This window comes from Artemia franciscana, chromosome 15 (assembly GCF_032884065.1).
Source record: "Artemia franciscana chromosome 15, ASM3288406v1, whole genome shotgun sequence".
NCBI classification, from domain to species: Eukaryota; Metazoa; Arthropoda; class Branchiopoda; order Anostraca; family Artemiidae; genus Artemia; species Artemia franciscana.
Genome location: NC_088877.1, coordinates 34,533,700 through 34,552,962, shown reverse-complemented (window position 1 = coordinate 34,552,962; position 19,263 = coordinate 34,533,700). Strand labels below are relative to the sequence as shown.

The following is a 19,263-nucleotide window of genomic DNA, read 5'->3' as shown; positions in this document are numbered from 1 at the left end:
AAAGAAAAAAAAAATCAACTTTGCAAAAATTCCTGAAATAGTAAAATGATCCAATTTATTCGAGAAATTCTGAAAAACTGTAGGAAGACTCTTAATAAATTATTGAGAAGTGCTAAAAACGTGTATTTTAAGTATAAATTCAAGACAGCTTATGGTAGCAGAGCTAAAACTTGGAATTACAACCCTAATATCCAGAGTAGATCCCATTTCCCCCTATAAAGTACTAGCACAGGACAGCTTGTCATCAAATAAACCTAAAGAAATATAGGATGTTCTTCTTCAACATATTTGCGACAATATGCGCAAATTTATCTTCACATATGGTGTACCTTCTTATGAAGATCCTTCTTTGAAGTATTTTATGGAGACTCTAATTGATGTTTCAAGGTTTATGAAATCTGTTTCTCATGACGAAGCACAAAAGATTACTTTTTGGGATGAAAAATATGTCGGTTGGTAATGATTGATTTAATCTATTTGTGTTAAAAACAGCGTTTCCTTATATTTCAAATCTTTTTGCTTCCCTTATTATTGTTTGTTTGAAATAGGGAAGATTTCCTCATTGTTCGAAGGTTGCTTGGATAACTCTTAAATTTAGAAGTGTTAATAAGAATGGTCATCGAAACTATTGGTCATATTTCCGTTTTACCCGTTATGCTCGTTGGGGCTGTATAACTGCCACATCCAATTCAATTTGGGTCCAAGTATGGTAAATTTACATAGATGGCATAATCACATATAATTTCGGCAATTAATAAAGCTTTTGACAAAAAGCTTTTTGCAGCTGGTTTGTTTCTGGATTTGATTAAAGGAAGGTGTTCGTAAAATTCGTAAATTTGTTCGCAAAGTTCGTAAATTTGCTTCGTTAACCTTCCGTAAACCTTTACGTTAGCAAGCATTAAAGTTAAACTTTAGTTAGTAAACGTAAAGTTGACCAATAGGGAAAGGGCTCCAGAGCAAAACTTTTAAACAGATTTGGAACTGTGGAATCAGGAAACTGAAGATATGCCGATTTCTCTAGTCCGAAAAAAGCCAGTCATATACCCGTCTTCTCAAGGAAAACACAAAGCCAGGATCTGTATTGAAAACATATTCAAAGAGATCAGTACTCTTATGTGCCATCAGTTTGGTGATCAGTTTACAGGTGAGTTGAACACTACTTTTGTTGTTTGGTTGGACTTTAGACCATATATCAGATACTATAGTATGTCAAAAATGCAACTATTGCTCCTTATCTCTTCAGACGTTTTTCTCCGAAATATGAAATGCTTAGGAAATTTGAATAGTTTGCTGCTCAAAGAGCACGTAAAGTACAAGGCTCATTTGAGCGGCGACAACTTTACGAAAACACACATTGCGAACGACTTTACGAACTTTACGAACGCCGTCTGAGCCATCCTCAAGGGTTTCGACACTGTGGACCACAACATACTATTACGGAAAGACAAATTTCATGACTTATGATTTGCTACTTCTTTTTTATATTCTTTTTAATAATATGCCTAGGATTGTTATAATTGCTTAGAATTAAAACTTAGTCAATCACACACTTTCTGGGACCAGCATCATTACACCCTTATATACTGATGGTAGATATTGATGTGTGTTGTACCAAATGAACACCCACTTACTTGTGCAATTAATGCGGCATTGACCAAGATAAGGTTACTTTTAAAGTTAAACCTGATTGACCTAAAGATGCTAACACTACTACTACTACTACTACTACTACTACTACTACTACTACTACTACTACTACTACTACTACTACTACTACTACTACTACTACAGCTACCACTACTACTACTGTTGCTGCTGCAACTGCTGCTGCTACTACTACTACTAGTGCTAATAATACTATCAAGTCATTGCAGCACCAAGCATCTGAGGCTAACACAGCTACATGCGCTCCTCTTCCATCCCAATCTCTTCAAAGCCTCTTTTTTTAAAACCCTCCCAAGAAGTTTTAAATTCCATTAAATTCTTCCTTGAGACCCCCTCCCACTCCATTTAACGATGATTTTCTTTTCGTTTGGTCTTAGATGGTTGGCTGAAAAGGACGACCCTTAGCAATATGTCACCCTTTATCCACAGAACCTATACTAGCCAACTCAACCTTTCTTCCACGTAATTCAAATTTTGTTATCTTTTCGTGGTTTTCATATTATTATTCTTGGACTATAGGAATACTTTTAAAGAAGAGAATTCTTCAGAAGTTGAGGTCCTTTAAGCACATTAGAATCAATACTATTGTCCTTTAAGCACCACGTAAAGACTAGTAGTAATTTCTGTCACGCAATTTAAGGATTAATTGTAAAGAAAACATGTTTTTCCTTCATAAGGTACTTTTCTTTCGACACTTTCAATACGTACGCTGTAGAATATTGCCGTTAAACCGTTTTCTGAAACAAGGAACTCACAGTCGATGAGACCAGTATATTGTAAAATTAATGTAATACCCGCAGCCGAACTTTGTGATTTTTATATACTGGTTTCTATGTATAAGTGTTGTAATGGGTGCCTTACAGATTACTTTACAGAAGTTTTTCATAATATGTCTAACGTTCTATACCATGTTCAATAACATTCATTACTCAGACAAGAGGAAATATTGATGCTCCTCGTCTAGTTTCAAGTAGGCCTGATTTTTCACTAATATAAAGATGGATTCACCATTGAAAAAACCTCAGCCAAAGTGTTAACGAATTACCATTAAACAATTTAAATATGAATTACCTATGCAGCTATTGGGTAAATATACCTTTGAAGGAGATTGAGATAGACTGGGCATAAAATTAACAATAATATATTGGAAAAACATTCATTTATTTTGCTTATTCTGATTATTATTGACATTATGGTTATTTTTGCTTCGGGATCATGATATTATGTTGTTTTACTTTGTACCAAATATACATGTTAGCATTTCTCGGCACGGTATTTCCCCCTTTAATACTCTGCGCTCCAATTACCTTTATTTGCAGTTTTTTTCCATTTAGTAGCACACTCTCGCAAGCAACACATTTGGTGTGCTTCTGATTGATTCTACTCGTAGTGTCTGGGAATAAATTATTATTACAACTATTACTACTACTATTATTATTTTTAGCATTTGGTGTATAGCGTCTAGCATCAAATTCAGCTATCTAACGAGAAAGTTGATTTAAAAATATTATGGAAACTTCACTAAGTACCACTTATTTTGATGCAGAGAATGAAAAGAATGGAGAGCATATTCTACGTTAAACAATATAGAAAAGAATCTAGCACCGTACCTGGATAGCTACCGTACAATTTGCCATTGGAATATATGTTGAAAATTACAATAAAAGCTAGTTATTTATGCAGAAGAAGAAAAGAGTAAAGAGGAATATATTCTTACCTGTAAGGATATTGGAAAGCACTTGGCACCGTAGCTGGGTAGCTCACGCACAATTTGAAGGTACATCAATTTCGCCTGAAGAATTGAAACAGGTTTCCTGCCGCTTGAAGTGAGTGTACCTCCGCTGTAGCTTTTCAAATTATGAGATAAAAGCTTATGCAGCTCCTTCCGTTTCATTGTTTCAAGTAGTGAAGCAGGAACAAATCTTTCTAAGCCAAATTCACGCCTGAAATAAAACCATGACTTGACATTCTATTGTTCCTAATAGTGACCGGGAACAACCCTTTCTCAAATAGATTCACACTTTATAATCAGCAGATAACTTTCATCTCAAAGAAGAGATCAGAAATGTAAACCAACTAAATGCATATTTAACTTACTTTCTAAAAAAAAATATTTTATGATATTTGGGTAGTGGAGTAGGAACAAATCTTAAGAAGATAAATTCATGCTTTCTAAAATGAATTTACGTCTGGTAAAGTTATTCTTCAAAATTATACATAAAAGTATTGGGCAAGTAAGTATCATCTCACTCTAACTTATAAATAGATTTTTTGTTTATTATTAAGGAACGTCCTCAGCAAGTGTTTTCAGCAAGTGAAGCTTTTACAGCAAGTGTCATATTCTTTCAGATTAGACTACCTCGTGTCGTTTTTATCTTTTTTTTTAATAGATGGACAAGTATTTAGTTTAAAAGCCTATACCATGTATGGAAAAAGGAGAGAGCAAGGGGTGATACAGTTACACCTTTTTCATTCTTGACTTTCATGACAAAATTGTATCTAAAATGAATAAATATGAAATTGCTATTGACAATAAACTATTTTTCATAGTATGATAAGCGTGTAGCAGTTTAATTTAGTGGGTGGATGAGGAGCGTGCATAGCTGTGTTGCCCTCGGGCGGCTAGGTGCTGCAGTGAGTTGTTATTACTAGCAGTATTAGTTGAATCTAGTGATCTGCAATTTATATGGCGCACTTTATGCAATTTTTTGGTTCTAATAACCAGTGTGCTTGGTGTATAGCTTGGTTTTCTTGAGTAAGTAGCGCTGGTTGGGTGAAAATTTCTTTTTTGTTTTCTTACTCTATGAATAAGCTTATTTTAATTTTTTTTACTATTCTCTAATTTTTGGCAACTTCTATATAGTATCTTCTTTTTACTTTGTCTTCTTTTTTTTAGAATTCGAATTTTCATTCTACGTTATCCTAATAGTGAATAAAAATTACTAATACTACTACTACTAATAACTCACTGCAGTAACAAGCCGCCTGAGGCCAACACAGCTACGCACACTCCTCGTCCAACCTAATCTATTCAAGGCTTCCCTCTTTACACCCTCCCAACCCAGACAAGGACGACCTGATTTCCGTGTAGCCCCAGACGGTTGGCCAAAAAGGACAATCTTCGGCAATCTGTCATCCTTCATCAACAGAACGTGGCCTAGCCATCTCAACCTTTCTTTCATTATAGCCCCAGAAAGCGGGATTGAACCACTTTTTTCGTACAACCTACGGTTTGAAATACATTCAGTCAGCCGGGTACCCAGAACAATCCGTAGGCAATTTCTCTGGATAACATCTAATAAATCTGCTTTTCGGAGCGCCCATGCTTCAGAGCCATATTAGACCACTGTCATCACTGTAGCTTCCAATATTTTAATCTGGGTTTGCAGACTTATCTATCTATTCTTCCAAACTTTTTTTAAGTGTGAAAAAACACCCTGAGCCTTAGCTATTCTACTTTTAACATCTTCACTGCTCCCATCGTCCTTACTAATAATGCTACCAAGGTAAGTGAAGCTGCCAGCCTGATCAATCTTTTCGTTACCCAGCGTCACCTTTTCATTTTCACTTATTCCTAGCCTTAGTGACTTAGTCTTCTTCACATCAATTTTCAAGCCTATTCTAGTACCCTGAACTCGCAAAACCTCTAAAAATTCATTCATTTTGCTAACACTTCCATCTAGGATGCTTAAATCTTCAGCATCATCTAAGTCCAGGAGCCTTTTTCCTCCTCATTCCGTGGTCTCCAATTGCCTTTCCTGTGCTCCTTAAGATGAAGTCCATCAAAATGATCCATATAAAGGGGGAACACCTCATGTCCAACCTTAACCGCAGCAGTATTTTTCTCGTACATAGCTTAAATCCCTTTAATGTATTTTCCTGGTATACCATATAAGGATAAGACCTTTGCTAACGATTTTCTATCAACAGAATCGAAAGCTTGCTCATAATCGATAACCCTGAGTACCAAAGGTGTTTGACAATGAAGGGACTTCTCAATTATTAACCTTAGAGTGAAAACTTGGTCGACACATCCTCTACCTTTTCTAAAACCGCACTGTTCTCCCGTTAAAACTTTGTCTACACCATCTCTTAGTCTAAAAAGTATCATATTACTCAGTAATTTACAATCTACAGAGACAAGACTAATGCCTCGATAATTACGACACTCACTCTTGTCGCCTTTCTTATACAGTGGTTTAATTAAGGTTTTCCTAAAATCATTAGGTACTTCCCCTTTTTCAAAAATAATGTTCATAATCTTCAGTAGCTTATCCCTAACCTAAGAGCCACCATATTTCAGAAGCTCATTTATCACACTATCAGCACCTGGAGCCTTATTATTCTTTAATCCTTTTAGTAATGTCGCTAATTCTTCCTTACCAAACAAATCTTCCTTCACATCCAAGGTATCACAAACTTTTTCATTTTCATCTATATCTTTTCCTGCAACTGTATCTCGGTTTAGCACATTCTCAAAATGTTCCACCTATCTTTCTTTAACTTTTTCCTTATCACTAACTGTGGCCCCATTTCTATCTTTAACTGGGACCAGTCCGGATCGACTAATCCCTTTCAATTTATTAACATGCCAGTATAATATTTTACTATTATGCCGTCTAGCCATATCTTCCAGATCCCCAGCAATTTTATCCATGGCCTCCACTTCAGATATCCTTAGTTCATATTTTAATGCTTTCTCCACTTTCTTTACATTCCTTTTGTTTTCCTACGACCTATCACTCAGATAATTCTTGTAAAAACCCCTTCTACTCTCTATTAAACCTAAGGCTTTTTCATTAATATTCCTAGTTGCAGTCTTAGCACTCTTCCCTAAGACACCATCAGCAACTTCACAAATAGTTTTTCTAAAATTATTCCATCCTCTGCCACATTGTCAAATTTTAAACTCTCAAGTTTAGTATTCAAATGCTCCTGGAAGTTTTTTCTCAAATTTTCATCCTGGAGTCTACCAACATCGTAACTTTCTGGGAGGTAGTTACCCTTCCGAAATTTCAGCTTTAAATTAACCTTAGACACTACTAGATGGTGATCTTTACTTTTAACATCAATAACAGCACTCCTATACACCCTAGTATCGTGTATTGATCCTGCTAGTCTTCGGTTTACAATAACATAACCAATAAGGTTTGCTGTCTTACCATCACGTGAATACCATGTCAACTTATGGGCTATTTTGTGACCAAACACCGTATTGGTTATAACTAGGTTGCCACTGAGGTATTGCTTGAGGTGGAGAAACCAATAGTAATAAATCGGTGCAAGATAAGGACTGTATTGTGGGTGATCTAAAATCCGCCAAAACTGTCCAACAAATTAAGGGTCCAACCAGCTGTACGGGATCTTGTATTTTCATGAAGAAGGACAATTTCCTTTGTCAGCATGCCGATTTTTTTTTTAAATCTTTCTGAGGAGCTTTCTGAGGGTTTGGCAGTATGTTTCTGCATTGATAGTGCTTCCTCCGTTGCATGAAGCCGACCGAAAAATCGCCATGCCTATTCTCATACACCGACGGCATGATTTTGCGCTGGGAAAGAGGCCTTCAAATTTTCAGGGGAGTATGTGAGTTTCCATTCCATGTTCTGTTGCCTCGATTTGGGCATGATATGCGAAACCAATGTTTCGTCTCCAGTTCAACCAGTTACCACCTCAGTGGCAACCGTTAAAAAGATGACGACGTAAAAATAGCAGTGAACTCTTGGTTATTGGAGCCGGCGACAGGCTCTTATAAAGACTTTATTTAAAAATTAGTTGAGAGGATGTCAAATTAGTTGTAAAAAAATAGAGTAAAATATGCACTTTCTGAAAATAAATTTACTTTTTGAAATAATCTTTTGTTGTGTACTTATATTCAAACCTTAATTAAAAAACATGCCCCTATATATATACATATGTATACATAAAATTAGCTTTAAAAAGAGATTCCATATCCACATTTATTTTTCTGTCCACTTTTTAAGTCAGTTTGTTTGGGTGGCTCTGTTTTTCGAATTTTTCTTTTTACTTAGTTTTACAATTTTTTTTTCTGTATATGTTTTTCATTTTTTTTTTCGGCACTGAAAATGAATGAGCAAAGGTCTCAGCAAAAAGGTTTGGATTATTCTATGGTTTTCACTGATTATTCGTTTAAATGATTTGTTTTTCTTCGAAATGGTATATCTATGATAGAAAGCACGAAAGAAAGTAAGAAAATTAACAAGTAAGTAATAACGTAAGTAAGAAATAAGTAAGAACACAGCTGGTCAGGCAATTTGCAAAATTGGCCAAGATCAGATTATAGCTTCAGGATCCCTTTCTCTCTTAAATTCTGGGGCAGTAAAATTTCTTTGAAGGATAGCTAAGTCTAGAGAATCATCCTCTTTCTTCTCTAAAACTGTAGCCTTGTTTTCCTTGTTTTTAATTTTTAATACCCGCTTTATTTCTCTTGTTTTTAACCATTGCTTTTTGTCGTTTTTCTTCTTTTGTTTTGTAACAGTTTACAAAGGAATTTCAAACTATTAGTGGATTATAAAGTGTAATCTTATCAATGTGCTGTGGTTATGCGCTTCCAATTTTATAACCAGCTGCTCTAATAGAGAGGTGTCAATCAATAAAAATTTATGGGCGAATTCATGTCTACAAATCCAGAACAGGGAGGGGGGATTTTTTTGTTTTGACATTGAAAAACCGATAAAGGTATTTTTCAATGAAAATACCAAACGAATGTACTTTTAAAAATCTATGAGTAAAGAGAATTGCCCCCTTTATTACCACTCTTTTCACACCAGCTACAATAATTCCCATGGGTTCCATACAACTACTGACCGCAAAGGTTCAACAGAGTTTTCATTTGGAATAAAAGAATTGTGATATGCCTAAGACTGGACAAATTCTGAGCGTTCAAGTCACATTTGGTGACTGAATTTTCTAAACATTGGCTAAATGCTAGCGTGAACGTTCGTCTTGTATTTTCGAATGGAAAATAGACGATCTTTAGATTATAATTATAAAGTGGTTAATAACACTAAAAATGTTTCACAATTGTTGTGTATATAATTGATACTGAAAATAATTGTTTCGTAAATGGAACAATTTTTTTTAAACTTTACATATAACAGAGCAATTATTGACTACTTATCTGCTGGGGTGTAGAAAAGAGGTGGACCAATCACCCTCTAGATTTGGAAAAATATTTTTTGGTATTTTCATGTAAAAATCTGAAAAATACTCCCCCCCCCCTATGGTCGTAAGAATTGCCATCCTTTAGATAAAAGCAATCAAAAAAGTTAAAGCCTTTGTATGAAAGTCTTCTAAGTCTTGAGGTTCTAATTGGTACTTGTTGAAATGCTGTCGAAAATAGCTATAATAATGAAAAAAAGATGACGCTTGAGGGCAAGAAAACATGAATGAGTAAAATTACAAATTATAAAGATCGCTATAATTTTTTTTAACAGAATCGACTTTTAATTTCCACATTGATATTTTCCTATCTAGCTTATTCTTATTCTTTATTTGAATTTTAGGTTAGTCTTGTCGCGGGAAAGCAGTTTGTAATTCGGCTCATTATTTGAAAAAAAAAAAGCGAAAGAAGACATTGATATGATATGACAAATGACATTTGTCACTCCTGAGGTTAACAGACACGAAAGGATGTTAGGTCATTTTGAAGGCATAAGGTCCCAAGGACCTAGCAGTCAGAGTGTAACCTTAATCTAAAACAAAAACACATATAAAAAAAGAAGAAAAAAGAAGAAAGAAAGAAGAAAGAAGAAAAAAAGAAGAAAGATAGCCGATAATTATCAGCTTTAAGGGTGCCTGTACTGCTTCACAAGATTCCAATCAATCAGTTACCTCATTAATGACCCAACAGAGGTCATGGCAACCCTGACAAGGCTCTAGGGTGGGAGTCAAATAGCCCTTAATTATTAAAACTTCAAATTTAAGAACGAAAAATTAAATTTATCTATTATTCCTAAAACTCAGACACATACTTCAAGGGAGAATGTTCATATTTAAGAAAGTTGAGGGCATAAATAGGGCTGAGAACAAGACGTTTTATGGGCAGCAGATTGGAGAGACTTACTCAACATGTTTAATTGTCAGTTTACTGTTAGGTGAGGCACTGTTTACAGCAGCATATTGTTGAATATGCAAGGCGGCAAGTTTCAACGCAAGATCATACTGGAGCTCAGGAGCAAACCGTTCTTGGACTACGTCATTGCAACACTGGAAAGAAAAAATAAAATAAGCTTTACGATAGAAAACCACTAAAGCACAACAAGGAGGGATTAGTGGTTGAAATACATATAAATATAGGGACTTACTGGACAGATTAACTGAAATCATATAATATATACGATTTTTCCCATCATATCCTAAAATGCTCTGGTATTTATGCATGTACCCCCCTCCCAGTACGCTAAAATTATGGTCATCCTATGCAAATTATTGTCACCGAATTATTATCATTATTGTGCAATACGACATGGAACAATCTCCTAGAGTCTGCACGGAGTTGTCGCTCGTTTGGTACCTTAACAAAGTATGTTAGAGAATTTCTTGTTAGTAATTAAGTTTTCCACGGTTTTCCTTGAAGTTCATGTCTCTAGATCGGGTTGGATGTCTAATCGAGTTGGTCGAATCATGTAGTACTCCCATGCCTAGTTTGTGATTTTTGGGACTGTTACGGATTTTTCTTAAGGATTTTTTGCGTATGTCTGTGCGTGTATGTTGAGTCTCCTGAAGGTGTAAATGCAAGATGTTGAAAATATTTTCTTCCTATATATGTTTCGTTTTAGTTTTCCCCTGTTTTTTCCTGGCCATAGAGCCTTACGAAGAACAGTAGGCTGAAGCGTTTGTTGTAAGTTTATTAATGGATAAATAAACTCCGAACTAAACTTTGAACTTTGTATAAAACGTCAAAAGATTGGTTAACAGCTGCAATGTATCTTTTGTCTCTAGCTCAATGTAGGCTTGTCGTTAAAAATGATGTGATCGTTTCAATTTTCCTTGGAAGAAAGGATGTAAACTCAAAAATTTACAATGAAATGAATTGAAAACACTATTAAAACAAATCTAAAAGGAAATTTTTGTTTCAGTAAGACTAAGCTTGATTGCAACACCCAGTACTAGCTGGACTAAAAAGTATGAAAGACAGTTGTTAAATTTCTAAAGCGAAGCATAGCATATCTATCAGTCAAATCCAAGGCTGTATCCAGCCTTGGATTCTTTCGGGGAAGGAGGGAGGGGGTTATTAAAAAAACTTTACAAAAGACAAAAAACTGTTTATATGCATTTCAGTTACATTTTTACGAGTCAGAAAAAAAATTTCGGGGTGAGGGTTCAAACCCAGTTTCCCCCCGTATACAGCACAGCAATGTTTGATTTCGGTGTTCTCAGCTAAAAACCTTGTTACTGGATAGCTTAGGAAAGGTCGATAATTATAGTCACAATTTTAATTGTTAATTGTCAATCGCCATTATAATTATTAATATTAAAGTTATCAATATAATTTAATAGTCGATAATATATTTAATAATTAAAAATAATAGCAAATGACAAAGATTATTGACTGATAATTATCAATTATAATTGTCATAATCAGCTATTACAAGAGGCTTATTATTCAAAAAATTTCTATTTATAGCTGATCAAACAGTTCATGGTAACGAACTGTAGTAAGGAGCGGCCCGGCTCAATAGTAACCAAAACTCTAAAAAATGGAATTTTGATACCAATAGCTACATCAAAAGAATCGCATTTTAATGCTGGTTTTAAATATATAAGTTTCATCAAGTTTAGTCTTACCCATCAAAAGTTACGAGCCTGAGAAAATTTGCGTTATTTTAGAAAATAGGGAGAAACAACCCCTAAGAGTCATAGAATCTTAACGAAAATCACACCATCAGATTCAGCGTATCAGAGAACACTACTGTAGAAGTTTCGAGCTCCTATCTACAAAAATGTGGAATTTTGAATTTTTAGCCAGAAGGCAGATCACGGATGCGTGTTTATTTGTTTTTTTTTTTGTTTTTTTCCCAGGGGTGATCGTATCGACTCAGTTGTCCTAGAATGTCGCAAGAAGGTTCATTCTAACGGAAATGAAAAGTTCTAATGCCCTTTTTAAGTGACCAAAAAAATTGGAGGGCACCTAGGCCCCCTCCCACGCTAATTATTTTTCCAAAGTCAACGGATCAAAATTCTGAGATATCCTTTTTATTCAGCGTAGTCGAAAAACCTTATAACTATGTCTTTGGGGACGACTTACTCCCCCACAGTCCCCGTGGGAGGGGCAACAAGTTACAAACTTTGACCTGTGCTTACATATAGTAATGGTTATTGGGAAGTATACAGGCGTTTTCAGGAGGATTTTTTTGGTTGGGGGAGGGGTTGAGAAGAGGGGGATATGCTGGGGGAACTTTCCATCGAGAATTTGTCATGGGAGAAGAAAATTTCCATGAAGGGAGAGCAGGATTTACTAGTATTATTAAAAAAAAAAAAACAATTAAAAAATAAATGTGAAAAAGCTTTTTCAGCTGGAAGTAAGGATCAGCAATAAAACTTAAAACAAACAGAAATTATTACCCATATGAGGGGCTCACCTCCTTCTAATACCTCGCTCTTTACGCTAAAGTATTTTTAGAATTTCAATTATTTATTCTACGGCTTTTGTGATTCAGGGGTCATTCTTAATGAATTGGGATAAAATTTAAGCTTTAGTGTAAAGAGCGAGGTACTGACAATGGGGCGAATCCCCTCATATATGTAATAAAAACATGAGAATGCAAAAGTTCTTTACGTAAGCTAATTTATAAGTTACGTAAATCTTTTACCAATAAAAAGATTCGTAAAAAATTAAAAGTTGTAGTTGCCTTTTTAATTAGCCAAAAAATCGGAGAGCAACTAGGCTTCGTCCTCCGCTCTTTTTTTCTCAAAATCATTCGATCAAAATTATGAAAAAGTCATTTAGCCAAAAAAAAAAATGCAAATTTTGTTTTGATTATTCCTCTGCGGAGAGCCAAAATCCAAACATGCATTGATTCAAAAACGTTCAGAAATTAAATAAAAAAAAAGTTTTTTTAACTGAAAGTATGGAGCGACATTAAAACTTAAAACGCACAGAAATTACCTTGTATATGAAAGAGGCTGCTTCCTCATCAACGCCCCGCTCTTTATGCTAAAACTTTTTACTGTTTTAAAAAGAAGAATTGAGAGAAAGAGTCGAGCTTTAGCGTAAAGAACGGGGCGCTGATGAGGAAGCAGCCTCTTTCATATACGAAGTAATTTCTGTGCGTTTTAAGTTTTAATATCGCTCCTTACTTTCAGTTAAAAAAACTTGTTTTTTTTTTGAATTAAAAAAACAAAATCGATAATGTTCCATATCCCATAAAGCGCATGACGAAAAGTTAATCATACATAGTTGTATATATAGCTGTTGTATATACACATAGTTACAAATATGTGTGGGTTTTGCTTTTTTTTTTCTTTACAGTATTGTAGTTACATTATATTATAGTATTTATAGTATATGTGTATAGTAGTTGTATATATACATAGTCTTATACAAAGTTGCATATATATGTGTGCTTTGCTTCTTTTTTCTTTATAGTATTGTAGTTACAGTATATTCTATTATAGTAGTTATAGTATATATGTATAGTAGTTGCATATATACATAATCGTATACATAGTTGCATATATGTGTGTGTTTTGCTTCATTTTTCTTTATAGTATTGTAGTTACATTATATTATATTACAGTAATTATAGTACATATTTATAGTAGTTGTATATATACACAGTCGTATACATAGCTGTATATATCTGTGTATTTTATTTCTTTTTTTTTCTTTTCTTCTTCCTTTGTTTCTGAACCTTCAAATTCCGGACGAATAAATAAAAATAATAAGAATAATAACGTTTTCAGAACGTGGCAAAACCTACAATGTCTTTTGGGGACAGCCTAGAAATGGTCGCCATTAAAAAAATAATGTTTTGCAAGCTCAGAGATTTGTGAATATACCTATAAAAATTACAAAACCTTGGCAATGGTTTATATGCATAATCTAAAAGAAACAATTTTAACACTCCGATTAAAATTTCATAATCCAAAAAATGCACAAATTGAGATCAATTTCCTTTCAAAGGCTTACACTGAGTGCATTGTGTAGGATAGTGACTGAACTGTAAGCAGTGAGTTATTTTATAACACAAAGTTTGAGTTTTGTGGAATGGATCCTTAAAAATGTTTCCACAAAAAAATTTTTTTTCCTGGGGTCACAAGTGGCGTGGCTTAATATTTATTAAAATATCGTTTATTATGGTATCTTTCAAACAAAACATATGAAAAAAACACAAATATACATTCAGAAATAATAGAAATAAAAGCAGAAACAAAACAGAGATAAAAATGGAAAGAAAACTCAAATTTGAGCAAAATCAAAATAGAGTTTTTTCCTTTGATTTTCTTTTTTTCATATATTTTGTTTAAGCCTTTTTCCCCAAAAGCTTGTTATATGATCTTTGGAATATTTTCAATAAAATGACTGTCTCAAAATTTTTATTCGATGTATTTCGGGAGGAAATGACGTGTTCAGGGGATAATAAAAATACACAAATATAGAAGTTCGTTACGTAAGTTAATTCTTAAGTTACTTATATTTATTAGTAACAAAAACTTTCGCAAAAAATAAACAAATTTAGTTGCATTTGTAAGTAACCAAAAATTGAAGGGCAACTAGGTCTGCTCCCCCATCCCTTTTTTGTATCAAAATCGTCCAATCAAAAATATAACAAAGCCATTTAGCAAAAAAAAAAATAGTATGTAAATTTCGTTTTAATTATTCATGTGCAGTGAGGCAAAATCAAAACATGCATTTATTCAAAAACGTTAAGACATTAAACAAAAAAACAAGTTTTTTTTTCAAACTGCAATTAAGGAGCGACGTTAAAACTTAAAACGAACAGAAATTATTCCGTATATGAAAGGGGCTGTCCCCTCCTCAACGCCTCGCTCTTTACGCTAAAGTTTTTTTTATTGTGTTAAAAAGTAGAATTGTGACAAAGAGTCAAAATTTAGCGTAAAGAACGAGGCGTTGAGGAGGGGACAACCCCTTCCATATACGGAATAACTTTTGTTTGTTTTAAGCTTTAATGTCGCTCCTTACTTGCAGTTAAAAAACTGTTTTTTTTTTTATTTAATTTTTTACAGGAACACCTACAAATTATTAAGAGCAGTAAAATTACAATACAAAAATACAAATACAAGTAACGAGCACAAAAATACGCTTACTACATGATTAATGTCTCAAGAATTTTCGTCAAAATTAAGCCACAAAATCCATTTCAGTCAAAATCAGCAACAAAGAAACATAACGGGATCAACAAAAAGACAGCTAATTTGAAATGATCCAGCGGGTGATGGCAGAAGACAAAAGTAAAAGATCCCTTTCTTAGAAAAGAAAGGGATAGCACAGCTGTTGATTCCCTTCCATGAGAAATACATTTCTGCCCAATTACTTACAGTAGGAATAGCCCCTATTGCGGAAATTTAGACTGAGGTATCAAGTTTCAATTCATGATTTCTTTTCTTCTGTTTTTCTCCGAGTCTTAGAAAAGTTCAGGTTCTTTAGTATTTAGTAACTTGCTTAAAAAAGTAAAAATAGTGTAAATACTATTGAGTTGTCAAATAAATGATACTTATGTCCAGACAACCAATCTGCGTCAACCTCTAATCGTATTCGATCAAGCAAGAACAATACTTACCGATTTTACGATATACGGTACATAGAAAATCAGAGTAAGTATAGTACCGAATGAGCATATACTGTTTCCATATTTATACATATTCTTTTTCTACTCTAAGCGAGCAATAATTGTGTATTTATGTATGTGTATTTCTCGAAAATAGCTCCATATTTTTTTGTAATTGACAAACTGATATTTTTGTAATTGATTAAGATTTTGGAAAAATTCGCATAGAGCCTTGATTTTTGAAAAAAAACTTTTTTCATTTAAATGACATCACATTCATATTTTACATTTAAAGTGTAACTTAAATCATTTTTCCCCAGGGGCATCTATGACGCATTCAAAATTATACAAGAAGACGAACCACTCTCAATAGCTAAAGCAAAATGCATGGAACAAGCGACATCAAGAATCATATTGAATCGGAATATATATATATATATATATATATATATATATATATATATATATATATATATATATATATATATATATATATATATATATATGTACGCAAATTGGTTAATGTCGACGTCAATCACCGCCGAATGTCCGAAATACTTTTATTTCTCCTTGGATTTAGTCAGTGTTGCCAGTCAAATTTTTTCAATTTAGTGTAAGGTTTGATGGTGACACATTAGGTTATACTAGATTAGGTTTGGTTAGACTAGGTTAGGTTAGTTTGGGTTAGCTTAAGTTAGGTTTTAACCAATTTCTGATATTTAGAACCAAATTCAACTTAACCTAACTTAACTTAACTTCATCTAGACTAACATAATCTAACCTAACTTTGACGTTTAGCGTCATAGTTTGCATAACACTGAAAACGCTGATTCGCAAAGCTAAAATTAAATAAAAAAAACAAGTTTTTTCAACTGAAAGTAAGGAGTGACATCAAAACTTAAAACGCACAGAAATTACTTCGTATATGAAAGAGGCTGCTTCCTCATCAACTAGATTTTAGACACTCACGGTAACATTTATATATGTCGATTGTTGATAACTCGGACCTCGATAACCCGAAGTCCTCGATATCTTGAATTATTTTCAATACCCTTAGAAAAACCTGTCTAAATTGAAGAAAAAAACAAGCGCAACTTGAAATAATTTTGCAGTTATATTTTACCTCTGTAAGTCGAAGTGGCCATTACCTCTGTGTCAATGAAAATTACACCTGTAAGTCGATATTCAGTAGATAAGTCGTCATTTAATCTTTATTTTACCTCCATAAGTCAAAGTTTACCTCTGTATCTCGAAGTTTTTTCAAAGGACCTCTGTTAGTCGAAGCTCTGGTATGCAGGTTGCCACGTGTAAGTTTTGATATGTATTAATTTTGTTTAACATATTTTTGTATCAGATTCTATTAAATCTTAGTTATCCATTTTTTGCTATTTCATAGCAAATTAAAATTATTATTGACATTTGAAAGTGAAGTATTGATATGTCAAGTCTATTATACACTCATAAAGTTTTTCTTAACTTTTTAGTGGCTGTAGGGAGTATATTTAGCGATTTTATACCTCTGTAACTTGAATTTTCATTTGGATTACCTCTATAACTATTTACCTTTATAAATCGAGTTTCAGATTCGTCCTTTCAGGTACTTAAAATGCCCGGGAGGATAAAGAAAGGAGAATTCTTTCCCCAATAGACCTACCAGCTTAAAGTTAACTAGCCTACTGAACTTGATACGACTTTACCAAGTTGGTTTAGGCCTACTTTGTGCAAACTAGATTTTGACTTTAAGTAATCCTTGAAGATAAAACACACAAATTAACAATCATTTAAAGAGAAATTTCGGCTTTAATTCCATTGCATTGTAGATTCATCATATCAAATTAATATGCAACTTTCTTTGAAGTTTTGTATTTTTTTTTAATGAAGTGATCAGACACTACACCTTATGTGGCGCTTAATCCCCATAATTTCTTATTAAATCACAGAAGATCCAAACATTACAAAGTTCCCATTTTCTTCGATTAAAACACAGAAGCTTTGTCTACACTTTGGTGTTATTTTAATTTCTAGGTGCATTAATTATTTTAACTTAATTTAAAACTTTTAATTTTTTACCTAGTATTTTCAGAGAAACACGTTTTGCAGGCCATTTGGGACTGTCGATTTCAGGATAAAACTTGTTTTCAGTCTAATTTTCCCTACATTTCAAGTTGTCAGTTACTCAAGTTTTTCAATATTCAATTTTATGTCCCAGCGGGGAAATCATTTCACGGAACTTTAGGGGTTACTAGGCGTAAGTAATTACCTAATATCTTCCCGGTTTTTGTCAAAACAGTCTTTTCTAGATCATTTGAATGGAGCCATAGGAGATACTGGGTTTTTATGACATGGATGTGTGCTCTTAGCATCTTACACATTTATTTGTTTAGTAGCAGCTGATAATTATAATTAATTGTAACTTGTAAGTAACTATAATAATTAAGTGTATAGTAACTGCAATAGTTAATGAGCAATTACAATTAACAGTAATATAATTAACAACATTTAACTGATAATTAGCTGGTTATGGCCAGTTAAACTAGATATATTACAAGATTTGGAACATAAATGTAACAGAGGTGTTATTTGGAAAGCACGGGGCCGTAGATTCCAAAATTTATTTTAGTTACAAAAAGAAAAGGTTTCCCCTGAAATTCGATAAAAACACGAAGAGGGTGATCAAATATGGTTTGAAATTTACATTTAAAGATAAGCCAGCACCTGTGTGAGATCCATGGTTTTCAGGACAATGTGTTTTCTTGGTATCTTTCACCTTTATTTGTATAGCAGCAGCTGATAATTATAATTAGTTATATTAATGGTAACTGTTATAATAAACTTAATATTATAATTTACTTTTAATCTATTGTTAATGTAATATTTAACTGTATATTAACTATAAGAATTAAACAACTACCATAATTAGCTGTAATATAATTAAATATAATTAGCTATCTAGGTGTTTTAGCTATCTATAGCTATCTAGTTATAGCCAGTTATACTGGATAGGTTAAAGATATCTGAATCTGGTATGGTGTTTATATTAAAATATAGGGAATATAAATGTACCAGGGAATTTATTTGGGAGGTAAGGAGACCGTACATTCAAAACTTATATTAATTACAAAAAGGAAAGGTTTCCCCTGGAATTAGGGAAGAATATGTAGAGGATGATCAAATGCAGTTAAAGACTTATAGGCTATTAAAAGATAAGCCGTGTGCAACTTTCAGGAATTCTATTTGGCAGAGAGCCAAAAAGCTCTAGATTCCCAATTAGAACAATCTTTTTCAGACCCTTTTAATGGGTATGAGTGAGATCCATGGTTTTAAGGACATTAATGTGTTTTCTTAATAACTTTCACCTTGATTTGTATAGCAGCTGCTGATAATTGTAATTAATTATAATTTAATATTAACTGTTATAATAAACTTAATATTTAATTTACTTTTAATCTATTGTTAATGTAATATTTATCTGTATATTAACTGTATAAATCAAATAGTTACCATAATTAGCTGTAATATAATTAACTATAATTAACTGGTAATTAGCTAGCTATAGCCAGTTATAGTGGATATGTAAAAGATAGTTTAATCTGTATGGTGTTTAAATTAAAATATAAGGAATACAAATGTACCAGGGAATTTATTGGGGAGGTAAGGAGACCGTACATTCAAAACTTATATTAATTACAAAAAGGAAAGGTTTCCCCTAAAATTAGGTAAAAAATATATAGAGGATGATCAAATGCAGTTAAAGACTTATAGGCTATTAAAAGATAAGCCGTGTGCAACTTTCAGGAATTTTATAGGACAGAGAGCCAAAAAGCTGTAGATTCCCAATTTAGAACAA

General features: G+C 33.3%; 1 protein-coding gene across 4 annotated transcripts in view; it reads right to left on the bottom strand.

Annotated features, from left to right (window-relative positions):
- Positions 1-19,263, bottom strand: part of LOC136036401 (uncharacterized) — a 425,531-nt gene that overhangs the window by 103,881 nt on the left and 302,387 nt on the right. For all 4 annotated transcript variants that reach the window (XM_065718603.1, XM_065718604.1, XM_065718606.1 and 1 more), the window contains 2 exons: positions 9,749-9,891; positions 3,383-3,608 (listed from right to left, as the gene is read on the bottom strand). In XM_065718603.1, coding sequence (XP_065574675.1) covers positions 3,383-3,608; positions 9,749-9,891 — 369 coding nt within the window. The remainder of the gene's footprint in view (positions 1-3,382; positions 3,609-9,748; positions 9,892-19,263) is intronic.